Source organism: Castor canadensis, chromosome 4 (assembly GCF_047511655.1).
Source record: "Castor canadensis chromosome 4, mCasCan1.hap1v2, whole genome shotgun sequence".
Taxonomy (NCBI): Eukaryota; Metazoa; Chordata; class Mammalia; order Rodentia; family Castoridae; genus Castor; species Castor canadensis.
Window position 1 is genome coordinate 50,368,222 of NC_133389.1, and position 12,522 is coordinate 50,380,743.

A 12,522-nucleotide genomic window follows, 5' to 3' on the forward strand; every position below is an offset into this window, starting at 1 on the left:
AACTATGTAACTGTTGAGAAAGTTTCTCTTCATAATAGTATTCCAGTTAATGAATGAAAAAGGATAAAAATAGAGGATAAGCACTTTGAAAATGCCTAAAGAAACAAAGGATCTAGGCAACAGTTATCAAACACCAAAAAAGAGAGAGCTAGACTTTGTGTCTCCTTATGCCTAAACACTGTTACATAAATATTCCTGGCAAAGTTCTATTTGAAACAGATCAAGCCTCTAGATCTAATTACCAATTTTGAGTATTAGAAAGGACATAGCAACATATTAAATGAAATCAGCAGATAAAATCAGCAAAATTCAGAATGGGATATACTCATAGACAAAAACCCTATTTCTTCAACCACAAATAACAGCAGCAATCAACTATAAGAACAAAAAAAAGGGGAGGAGGAATATATAGATTAAAAGAAACTTAAGGGATATATTAATGAAATACAATATACAGACTCTGAATGAATCCTAATTCAAGCAAAAATAAATATGATGACAAATTATGAGACTTATTAGAGGAATCTGAGCACCTGACTAGATATTTTACAATATTAAACAACTGTCAACTTCCTTTCAAGCTTTGATAATGTTTATTTTTGCAAAACAAAAGGATCATTGTCTTTAAGAAATACTGAAATATCTACAAACTGGAAGATATGATGCCTAAGATTTGCTTCAAAAGAATTTAACGTCAGAGGACTGGGGAAGGGGTAAGGGAATAAAATGAAATAAGAGACTAGCTATTAGATATGAGTGAAGCTGGATAATGGGTACACAGGGAATCAATATGGGTATTATACTTTGGCATGTGTCTGAAAATTTCCAAAATAAAAAGTTAAAGGGCTGGATATAGTGGCTCAAGCCTATAACCCTTAGCTACTCAGGATGTAGAGACTGGGAGGATCAAGGTTCCAGATAAGCCTGGGTGAAAAGTTCAGGAAACCCCAAATCAATGAATGGCTGGGTGCGGTGGCACTGGTTGTCATCCCAGTTACATGGGGAAGCACAAATGGATCATAGTCTAAGCTGACCAGGGCATAAGGCAAACCAAAAAGGGCTGGCGGAGTGGCAAGTGGTAGCATACCTGCAAGGCCTGAGTGCTGCAAAAAAAAAAAAAAAAAAAAAAAAAAGTTGAAGAAGAAACTAACCTAACCAAATAGTACTATATATTAAAAAGACTTAAAGTAGCTGATTTTTAAAATGTCTTTTTGCATTTCAATCTGAAGAATCACAGGTAAAGTTACTAAAAATTCTCACTTCTCCATGACGTGACATTTTGATCTTTGTCCATTCATTTTTAGTAACCCTCTATAGCTTAAACTTTTGAAGTTTACTTTGTAATGGCAGCTTTATTGACATATTTGTTCAGTGTTGGCAAACTTAAGGCCACAGCTGGAAGCTAAGAATGTTTTTATTTTTTCAATTTTGAAGAGTTATACAAAAGTGCAGAAGAGGAATATACAACAGAGGTTGTTATATGGCCCAGGAAGCTTACAGTATTTCCTATCCAGTTATGCTTGGGAAGTCTTTCTCACACATAAGGAAGCTTCTGTCCACTAATGTACACGGAGAACATGCAATTAGGTAATTGCATATTTTATCAGAAACCCATCATCCTGAACTAAAAGAAATTAACACTAGAGTGACCTAAAAGTTAAGGACCACAAAACATTAATGTAAACATTATGATTTTTCTAACAAAACATCTTTGTATGTATGTTGAAGCTCATTAATTTTTTTAGAGCATGTGACCTTTGATTTACCTTCAAGTTTGAACTTAAACAAAAGAGGCGTGAAAAAGGATAAACTGATTAACATTAAGTCATGCTATGAGCTTTCCTTAACTTTCACCAATATCTAAAAACAGATTCTGTTAAAAACTACTGATAAACACATGGATTATGGTTTCTACCTTGGAAGCAACCAGCTCAAAGCTTTGTCACACATGGAGATGACAAACTTACATGAATTTGAGAACTGGAAGGATTTACAGAGCCTAAATCTAAACCTCCTTGGTTTATAGATAATAGAAGGGAACTGAAACTTTCACATGGCTAATACACTGTACAAAAGGGCCTAGAAAAACTTGAGTTCAGGAAGTATGAGGTTTTCCTAATACATACCAAGAGGCTACTTTCTTCTTTATATTTAGATCTATTTTAAGCCTGGTGCTTGAGAAGTAAAGTTTGCACAACACTCCATAGTTATGAACCAATGGGAGATCCCAATTTCCGTTTCCATAGTCACAAAACCTGACCCTGACCTCTCTCCACAAAATTATAGCTAATCATCAAGCCCCATGAGACCCAAACAATGTTCTTCCCATCTGTGACTATGGTTAAAACAGACTCTCTCCCTCACTCTCCACCATTTTTTCCTGAGCGGTCTGTCAAATTCCATGTGTATCTATTTTGAGTAGGAAACATGGATGCTGCCACTAATAAAAATACAAAAAAGAAAAATATCTGAGAAGCAGGTAAAGCCAGGCATCATTTGAAAACAAAATAAATTATATCCCACCACTTAAAAACGGTTGTTTGGGGATGAATTCAACTATGATATATTTAATATATTATAAGAACTTTTGCAAATGTCACAATGTACCCCCAGTATAACAACAATAAAAAGTAAAACAAAAAAATAAAATAAAAACTGTTCTTTTATTTACTATTAGTTATACTCAATCTTTTGTCTTTTAGAGTCACAAAAACTGCTGGCTGGTATCTTTAGTTCTAACCTTCTCAACTGAGTTTCAATTTCTACCAACAATGCAAGAGGAATTACCAGAATAAATAGTGATAATCCCCTCTGCCTGGATTAGTTTCATTTTGAGTAAGAACTTTAAAATTTAGGCAAGTTTTTCAATTAAGTTTTCAGTTCACTTGGCTACAAATACTGCCTTACAGGTGTGCCACTGAGAGTCCAAGAATTACAATGTGATACAAATGTAGGCATTATTCAAAAGAGAAAGAATTTTAACCATTTTTGGTTTTACCAAAGTCATTTTCTGTAACAAGGGCAATATGATTTTAGAAAAAAAAAATCTTACCTTGCATTTTAAAATGGTTTAAAATTGTATGTTTTATGTTTTTAAACACAATTAAAAATTTAAAATAGGGCTGGGATGTATTGCTCTGTGGTAGCATGCATAAATCCCTTGGTTCAATCCCCAAACACACACATACACACACACACAAGAAATAATAATAAATATATAAAATGCAAAGAAAGGACAAACATTGTATAATCCCACTTGTATGAGGAACCTAGAATAGTCAAATTCACATACACAGAAAGTAGCAGGGCTGGGGGCGGGCAATGGAGAGTTATTATGTAACAGGTATACTTTTAGGCTGGAATGATGAAAAAAGTTCTGGACATAGACAGTGGTCATGGCTGAACAACAATGTGAGTATATTTAATGCCACTGAACTGTACACTTAAAATGCTTAAAATGATAAATTTATCTATATATTATCACAACAAGAAAAAATATTACCTTGAAGGTCTCCAATCATCTCAGAATCATGACCTCTGTCTCTTCGTTCAGCTTCCAATACAGCTTGCAGCTGGTAATAATCCTTGTCCATTTGTGACTTGGAATTCTCTAAAATTCTGTTTCTTTCCTGCAATTCTCTGTTCAGGGACTCTAGCTGACTAATTGATTTGCTCATCTCTGTATGACCCTTCCTTAATCTTACAGCTGTGTCTGATTCTGTCCTAAGCAAGTCATTGGCTTCTTCTAGCTATTAAAGAAACAAACAAAAAAAGAGCAAGAAAACAGAATTTTACTCAGACACAATCAATTTATTTTAATTAACTGTAGATTTGAAATAAGAACTCAGTTGAAAGGCTTACCTGCTTTTGTAATTGCACCAGCTTCTCATTAGCAAGCTGTGAATTCTGACTTACTTTCTTTAAGTCTTCCAACTGATCCTTTAATGTAGAAACTAGAAAATGAAAGAATACATAGAAATTATAAATTTTTTATTAGATGAAGCATAGAAATCCTTTTTTAAAAAATGACATTTATTCTTAAACCATTAATAGTCAGCTAAACTAGGTCCATTCCCACTCCAGAAACTAAATTCCACCTTAGAAGTGCTTATATTTTAAATTCATCAAAAAGCTGAGCATTTTATAATGTAGAGTGTAAGAACACATATTTTCTTTTAAAGAAAATAACAGATGGCAGTTTCCGTGGGCTTATTTAAGCACAAATAAAACATGCAGTCTTAATTTTCTTTGCTGTGCAGCCTGGCATTGGGATTGGTGACTCTGATGGCCAGCTGGGCTGCTCTTTCCAAGATGGCTTTATGGTTCCTGGAGGAAACATTGTGAATGATCTCCACACAGTAAGCGTTGTTGTACTTCAGGAGGCTTACAGCTCCTTGATGCTGTGGACTGGGAACTTCCAGAAGCCACTGGGCAGTATGTGCTTTTGTTTCTTTGTCCCTCCCATAACCAATGTTGGGTATCAGGATCTGGCCCTTGAATCCGCTCTGCACCCTGTGGTGAATGCCCCTGGGTTTCCATCAGCTCTGCTTTATTTTGACATATTAGCCTGACAGGTGCGCTTATAGGCTGAGGTACTCTGCCAGCCCTGTGATGGGTATTTTCAAGATAGGGTCTCGCACACTATTTGCCTGGGCTGGCTTCAAACTTCAATCCTCTTGATCTCTGCCTCCTGAGTAGCTGGGATTACAGGTATGAACCATGGGCGCCCGGCCCAGATGAACTTCTTGATCTTCATCTTTTTGATGATCTTGGGCCTCACCAGAGGTCTGACAGCAGCCAACTTGGTAGGCAAAGGCAAGGACAAGGGAGGCTGCTTTCATTGCATTCTTTTATTGTCTTAATAAGACCAATCTATTAATATAAAATTATAAAGGTATGTTGTGGGTTTTTTTCAAAAAATGTTTTTGAGTGAGGTCTCTCTATACTGCCCAAGCTGTTCTCAAACTCATGAACTGAAATGATGCTCCTACCTTAGCCTCCTGAGTAAAGGACTGTAAGTGTACACCTCCATACTCAGCTATAAAGCTAGTTTTGTTATTTGTGAATACCACAATTACTTGGTTAGATCAATATTTTCAAAATGGCACAAAATTCAAAAGGTCCTAAAGGTAGAGTGAGTCTTGCTCCTTCCACTTTATTTCCTTTAACTGACTCTTCTCTTCAGCAATGACAAGTTTTGCATATCCTTCCTAAAACAGCTAATGTATCAATACCCTAATGTAGAATGAAATATATACATGCATATATAAATAAGCAGTCTCACTTTAATCCCAAATGATCTGTACTTTGTTTTTGTTACTCAAAGATACATTTTAGCAATCCTTTGATAACAGTATCTAAAGAGATACTTTTTCGTAAGCAGCTAGTCTTCTACCACAAAGATGACCAAAATTTACTACATTGATTACATTTACATTTTTATACTTTTTGTCATTTTAGCCTGTATATACATCAGATTGCATATATGCAAGCATATATATATATAAAGTAAACTAGAAATGAAACCACTGGATCAAAGGTATAGACAACTACTTTAAATGCATTGGTAACACTGGCATTAATGTATGAAATTCTAGTTTAGTAGTTCTCAACTGTGGCTGCTTGACAGAAGTATACGGAAAGCTTATAGAAAATTCTGATGTCCAGGCCACATGTCTGTACCAATGCAATTAGAATCTCTAAATAAGGTTTAGGCATCTGTATTCTTTACAGTTTCTTAGGAGAAACTGGCACACAGTGCCAGGAGAATGCACACAGTGATAACACTCACTATTCTAGCTAAACATTACTTACTACTGACTTTAATATGTTATAAATTTAATTGGAGACAGGGGTTCCACAATGTATATTAAGACTGTGGCTTCATAAATCTGTTATGGGAAAACAAATTTAAGACAGTATCATGACAAATACCTAGAGAACAGTGTTTTACAGAATTTCGAGGGGTTGGAGATATCTAGGCACTTGCTTAGATATTCCAACATTTTTCAAAAGGAGTAACAACTTACCTTCATTTTCTACATTTCTTCTCTTCTCATTTTCCTGTTCAGCTTTTCTTTGGTACTCGTTAATTTTATGTTGTAGCAACATTTTCTCCTTCTCAATTTGAGACACTGTGGATTCTAAATTTCTTCTCTGATTTCCCTGAAATTATAATGACAAAAATTACTATTGCAATTAATACTCCTTATCATGTATTTGACGGAGTACTTAGTTAAAAAAAAATAAAAACTTAAGATGAGTTTTTTGTTTCAAAATTAGGTAGTACTTATAGTAACAACTTTGAAGCTACAGATGGAGCTAATCTTATAAGAAAGTAAGAACCTCCTTATTTGAGCTAGGTATGTAAATTTTCAGACTTTTAAATCCATGAACTTAAACCTCAACACTATGAATCTTACCTATTCAGACTGAAAGTTGCTACATTATAGTTTAAGATAATCATATTGTATATTACAAATATTTTGGTTTATTTACAATACTTGATTTCACATGTGAAATCAGACAATAATTACATATTTGATAACTAAGTAATGCACAGCTAAAACAACTCCAAATGGTGGAACTCACCAGTCCCTCTGTCTTCTCTCCTTGTCTCAATATTATTTTCTAATATTCCCTTACCTACCTACTAATATATGTTAAAAAGTGTCCTAGGACCCAAAAGACCAAAAATCATATGTTCTCCCTCATATGTGGACATTAGATCAAGGACAAACACAACAAGGGGACTGGACTATGAGCACATGATAAAAGCGAGAGCACACAAGGGAGGGGTGAGGATAGGTAAGACACCTAAAAAACTAGCTAGTATTTGTTGCCCTTAACGCAGAGAAACTAAAGCAGATACCTTAAAAGCAACTGAGGCCAATAGGAAAAGGGGAACAGGTACTAGAGAAAAGGTTAGATCAAAAAGAATTAACCTAGAAGGCAACACCCACGCACAGGAAATCAATGTGAGTCAATGCCCTGTATAGCTATCCTTATCTCAACCAGCAAAACCCCTTGTTCCTTCCTATTATAGCTTATACTCTCTCTACAACAAAATTAGAGATAAGGGCAAAATAGTTTCTGCTGGGTATTGAGGGGGGGGAGCGGGAGGGCGTGGAGTGGGTGGTAAGGGAGGGGGTGGGGGCAGGGGGGAGAAATGAACCAAGCCTTGTATGCACATATGAATAATAAAAGAAAAATGAAAAATAAAAGGGAATAAAAAATTATAGTATTAAAAAAAAAAAAGTGTCCTAGGAAATACTTATTTTAGAAAAAGAAACTGCAGGTTCAAGTGAAAATGCCCAAATTTTCACAATTTAAAGATGTGTCTTGCTTCTGAACTGCCACTACCTGTATCTTTTTTTTTTCCCTTTTCTTTTTAAAAATAGATCTTGTCTCAGATTTATTTGTAGTTGTAGACCAGCATAGGACATATTACTACTTTTTGTGAAATGGATACTTAGGTCTTTTAGCAACTTTTCCAAGCAGATTATCTACTTACTGATAAGCTTTGGGGGTTCATCATATTCTAGGTATGATTTTTTTGTGAGACAGTTTGCACATTTTTTTTTCAATCTATAGCTTATAATTTCTTCCTCTTACCGTAGGTTCCAAAGAGTTTCTCCTATGTTTTCTAAAAATTTTTCATTTTTATATTTATATTTAAGTATTTGAATCATTTTAGTTAATTGTCACAGAAAGTATGAGACTTACATTAAGGTTCATATTTTGGCCTATGAACAGCTAATTGTTCTAGTACCATTTGTTGAAGACTTTTCAAGGACTACCCAATTGTGTGTATTTATTTCTGTGTTCTGTATTCTGTTACACTGAGATCAATAGGTTTATCCTTCAGTCAGTACCAGGCAGTTTTTATTATTATAGCTATGATTTTTCTAAATAAACCATGTTATGTGCACAAAACAATTGGAGAGTTTTAGTTCTTCCGCCCTGATCTTTTTCATGCCTTATTGCCCTGACTACAATTTCCAGAGCTAGCTCAGTAATAGTGATGAGTATAGACATCTTTTCACTGTAGATTTTGTTAGGGAAATCTCCTTTCATTTGTATTGTTCTTCCCCCCTAGGCAAGGTGTTTCTAGCTGTGCTTAAGATTTCTTTTTTTGTCATTAGTTTTTAGGAATCTGACTACTACTATGTTTTGGTGTGCATTACCTTTGAATTTACCCTTTTGGTGGTTCATTAAACTTCTTGCAGATTTATGTCTTTTATTTGTAAATTGATGTCTTTTGCCATATTTTTGGAACTTTCAGCCACTACTCCTTCCCATCCCCTTTCTTCTCTCTCACAGCAATTCCAATGACACAAATGTTAGAATTTATTGCTGTTTTACATGTCCCTGAGGCCATAACATTTTTCCGCCAACTATTTTCTCTATTGTTCAGACTAAGTAATTTCCATTGCTATATCTTCAAGTTCTCTGATTCTTTCCTCTGCATTGTTCACTTTATTATAAGACATCCCTTGAGATTTTTATTTCAGTTATTGTAATTTTTGGTTGCTCTATTTCTTATCATTTTGTCCATATCTTTGCTAAGACTTTTTATTTCTTTGCTGAGATTCTATGTTTTTCACCTGTTTCAAGTATGTCTGTAGCTGTTCATTGAAACGTATTTTTGATAGCTCCTTTAAATCACTGTCAGAAAATTCTAACATCTGTGTTATTCTGGTGTTGGCATCTGTCTTCTCACATTCCAGTTCCAAATTTCCTAGTTTTCATTATGATAATCAGCTTTCTAGTCAAACCTGGAATATTTGGCAATTATCTTACATTAATTCTGGACTTTATTTAAATCTTGTTTCAGGAGGCCTCTTCTACCACTGTTCTGGTGGGACTAAGGGAGTGATGCTTCATTTATTCCAGGTGGAGGCAGAAGACCAAGTTTTCTACTCTGTTGACATCCAAGGCATTGGATGGGGAGAGGCCAGATCCCCGTCACTACTGAATGGAAGCAGGAGTTCTTACACTCCACCAGACCTCTACTGATTTCACCACTGGCTGAGGGAAGGAGCTATTGCTTCTTATGTGGCCTCCAGACATTGTTGTGGAGGCTTTTAAATTCTAACTTATTAAAGCGCTGACTCTACTATGCCTCTTCTGACAACATCACAGAAGAAAGTAGGAAAGGTATCTTGTTAGTGTCAGGTGTTAAGTGGAAGTCCGGACCCTTCCATATGGCCAATGCTATGCTGTTTTGGAGAAGCACAAGGTTTGTTATTGCCTAGTGGTGATGAAAATCCCTTTACTGGACCTTTTCTGTTTTTTTCTTTTTCTTTCTTTCTTTTTTTTTTTTTTTTTTTGTGGTACTGGGGCTTGAACTCAGGGCTTTCACCTTGCACCACTCCACCAGCCCTATTTTTGTGAAGGGTTTTTCGAGATAGGGTCTCATGGAACTATTTGCCTGGGCTGGCTTCGAACCACAGTCCTCCTGATCTCTGCCTCCTGAGTAGCTATGATTATTGGTGTGAGCCATCGGTGCCTGGCTACTGGGCCTCTTCTGACACCACTTTGGCTGGAGGTTGAAGTCTAAGCTTCCCACTCCATATTTGCTGCTGGGGGTAGGGGGATGCAGCTACATTTTTTTCTGTACTGTTTGGTTGAGTAGAGAAGTGACTGTATAAGTGTTCTGGCCTCCTAGCTTTATCCTTTCTTAGTCCTAAAGCTAGGGAAAGAGGTTTTTCTTAGGGCTTTTTTTGTTTTGTTTTGCGGTACTGGGGTTTGATCTCAGGGCCTCATGCTTGCTAGGCAGGCACTCTACCACTTGAGCCACTCCACCAGTCTTATTTTAAGTTGGGCATTTTCGAGATAGGATCTTGCAAATCATTTGCCTGGCTCCTTATTTCTGCTTCCTGAGTAGCTAGGGTTACAGGTGTGAGCCACTGTACTCAGCTCAGAGTGTACTTCTTTGGAAGGGACTCTTCACATACACAGTAGAAATATATTCCAAGTTGACTAAGAGGAATGAAAACATATTACATATTTGCAAACAAACATTTGAATTATGAAATACTTATGCTATGTTTCTCTGATAATATAAACATTTTCACAGGTAATCATGGAAAACATGAATAATTCAAAAAAATCAATGTATTTCCCATTTTGTCACATGAGATCATGTCCATATCAATCCTTTTAAAATATTTTAAATTATATTCCTCCCTCTTCCCAATTTCTCTCTCTAAAATTGTTCTACATTCAATTTCTGATTTCTTGTTTTTCCATTTTCAACTATCAAGAACAACTGAACAGAAATTTATGTACTATAATTTTAACATGATCATAGAATAAAATTAGGAAACTGAAGTATAATCTGCACCACTTGAATGGTAGTCCCAAGGTGAGGCTTTCATCTTATTCTTTAGTTCTGTTTTGTGTTTCAGCTATAGAGTTCAAATGTAATTTTCTCAGGAAATAAAACAATGAAAGAAGAAAAAAATCTCAAAAAGGAAAAATTCTGCTTAGGAAACAAAAAATGTACCTCTTCATCCAATTCTTTCATTATCTTGTCTAGTTTTATGTTTGAAGTTCTGCAAAAACAAAAGCAATATAAAGAAATATGTTTATTTATTTTTTATCACCCAGGATTGAACATCTTCATTTCTTACTTTTTCATTTAACTAGGTTTTGTAATCATGATTTGTATCATGGATCTCTTTGATAGTCTGATGATGACTATAACCTTTTTTCACAGTTATATTTTTAAAGCATAGAAAATATATAGGATTAAAAGAAGCCAATTATATTGAAATACAATTATACATTTTAAAAAACATGATTCAGTACTATATGTGTTTCTTTATTAATGTATTAAATCACATGGTCTAGTGACAGTAATTTCATGAATATCATGAACATACATATATTCAGATAAATGTAAAAACTATAATATAGAAAAATATCAGTGATTTCTATTTGTAATATAAAAACTCCCATACCTATTGCTTACTAACTGGGTTCAGAATTGAGGAAATGCTCAATTTCATTTTTTCTTATCCAAATTTAAAGGCCTCAAAGTTCCATTCTTGCACCCTTTAGAGGAGGTCTCTAAACTTTCAGTACAAAATTAAGTAAATGAAAGGAACGGTGGCATCTAAGTAGAGGTGCCATTGGCAATGTGTGCAAAATTCTGACATCAACTGAAAATGCATTATCTCTATTACAATTTGTTTTCTTTGGCTCAAAACCAATTCTGACTTTCAAACCTATACTATATAACTGACATATTCATGTGATATTTCATTTATCATGTCCAAAACTAACCTATTCCCTGTGCTCCATATTCTTACCTCTAATACTAATTTGCTTCTCCTCTAGAGTCCCCAGGTAACTGACATCACCTAGGAATCATCCTTGACTTGTCTTCCTCCCTTATTCCCTCTTAGCTGAATAAATGCTGAATTCTGCTAATTAACCAGAGGGTGCTTTTTAAAGGCAAATTTAACATACATTGTTTTACTTGTTAGTTTAATGACTTTCAATGTGTTTATTTACCACTATGATAAATATTACATGCCTCAGCTTCTCAAAACCAAAGTCCTTTCAGATCTAAACCTTGACAACCTTCCTAGCCTCATCTCAAGGCTTTTCTTTCACTCATGTTTTCATGGCCAGTGAAGCTCAAGGTCACCACAAATATATATTCCTTGAACCCTATCACTTCCTTCTATTCTCCCCTAATATTTCCCATTGACCCTTCTGGTTCTAGCTTTTCTAATCTTTAACAAAACAGTATAAGCATCTCCTCATGATATCCTAATAGAGTCATGTTTTGTTTTATTCTACCTTACCACACTTATTTGTATTTACTTATTTTTCCTGTTGATTACAAGTAAACAGGGGCTATGTCTTGTTGTGCTATATTGCTGGTAAGAATATTATCTGACACAAACTGAAACTTTTGTTGAATGAATACAACTAAATCATTAGGATGCAGAGATTTAGACTAGAATCAGTACTGACTTAATCTATATATGTTAGTGAAAGTGCTGGCAGTGAATTTCTAGACAAAATTTGTTTATAGCCCCCCCACTTATACCAAACCACATTCTTACAGTTCCTATATAGGGAAGAAGCTAAAAGTAGAACAGGATAAGACAATCTTTAAAAAACAGAGCTAAATTTTTATGGGATAAAGGGCCCAAAGCTCTAGTGAATACATGAGCACACAAGCAGCATCGAACATTGAACTCTCATGGGAAAAGAAATGCAAGTAAACATCAGTCTACAATCCTTAATACTGTAATAAATAAATATCTTTTTAAAAAATTAACAATATATAATTATAATTTTAAAAGTTCTTATCTCGTTTTAATTCCATTTCTCTCTTTCTTTTTTGGCAGTACGAGGGTATGAACTCAGGGCCTAGAGCTCTACCACGAAAGTACTCTACCCCTTGAGACATACCCCAAGTTCTTTTTGCTTTTTTTGAAACAGGATCTCACTATGTAGCTCAGGCTACCCTTGAACTCACTCTCTTCCTGCCTCTGTCTA

At 35.0% G+C, this 12,522-nt stretch overlaps 1 protein-coding gene and 1 pseudogene across 2 annotated transcripts in view; both read right to left on the reverse strand.

Moving 5' to 3' along the window:
• Rock1 (Rho associated coiled-coil containing protein kinase 1) overlaps positions 1 to 12,522 on the reverse strand; it is a 123,859-nt gene that overhangs the window by 49,246 nt on the left and 62,091 nt on the right. For both annotated transcript variants that reach the window (XM_020169080.2, XM_020169079.2), the window contains exons 13-16: positions 10,511 to 10,559; positions 6,030 to 6,165; positions 3,862 to 3,953; positions 3,503 to 3,749 (exon numbers count right to left, since the gene is read on the reverse strand). In XM_020169080.2, coding sequence (XP_020024669.2) covers positions 3,503 to 3,749; positions 3,862 to 3,953; positions 6,030 to 6,165; positions 10,511 to 10,559 — 524 coding nt within the window. The remainder of the gene's footprint in view (positions 1 to 3,502; positions 3,750 to 3,861; positions 3,954 to 6,029; positions 6,166 to 10,510; positions 10,560 to 12,522) is intronic.
• On the reverse strand, positions 3,980 to 4,841 carry LOC109689989 (large ribosomal subunit protein eL32-like; annotated as a pseudogene).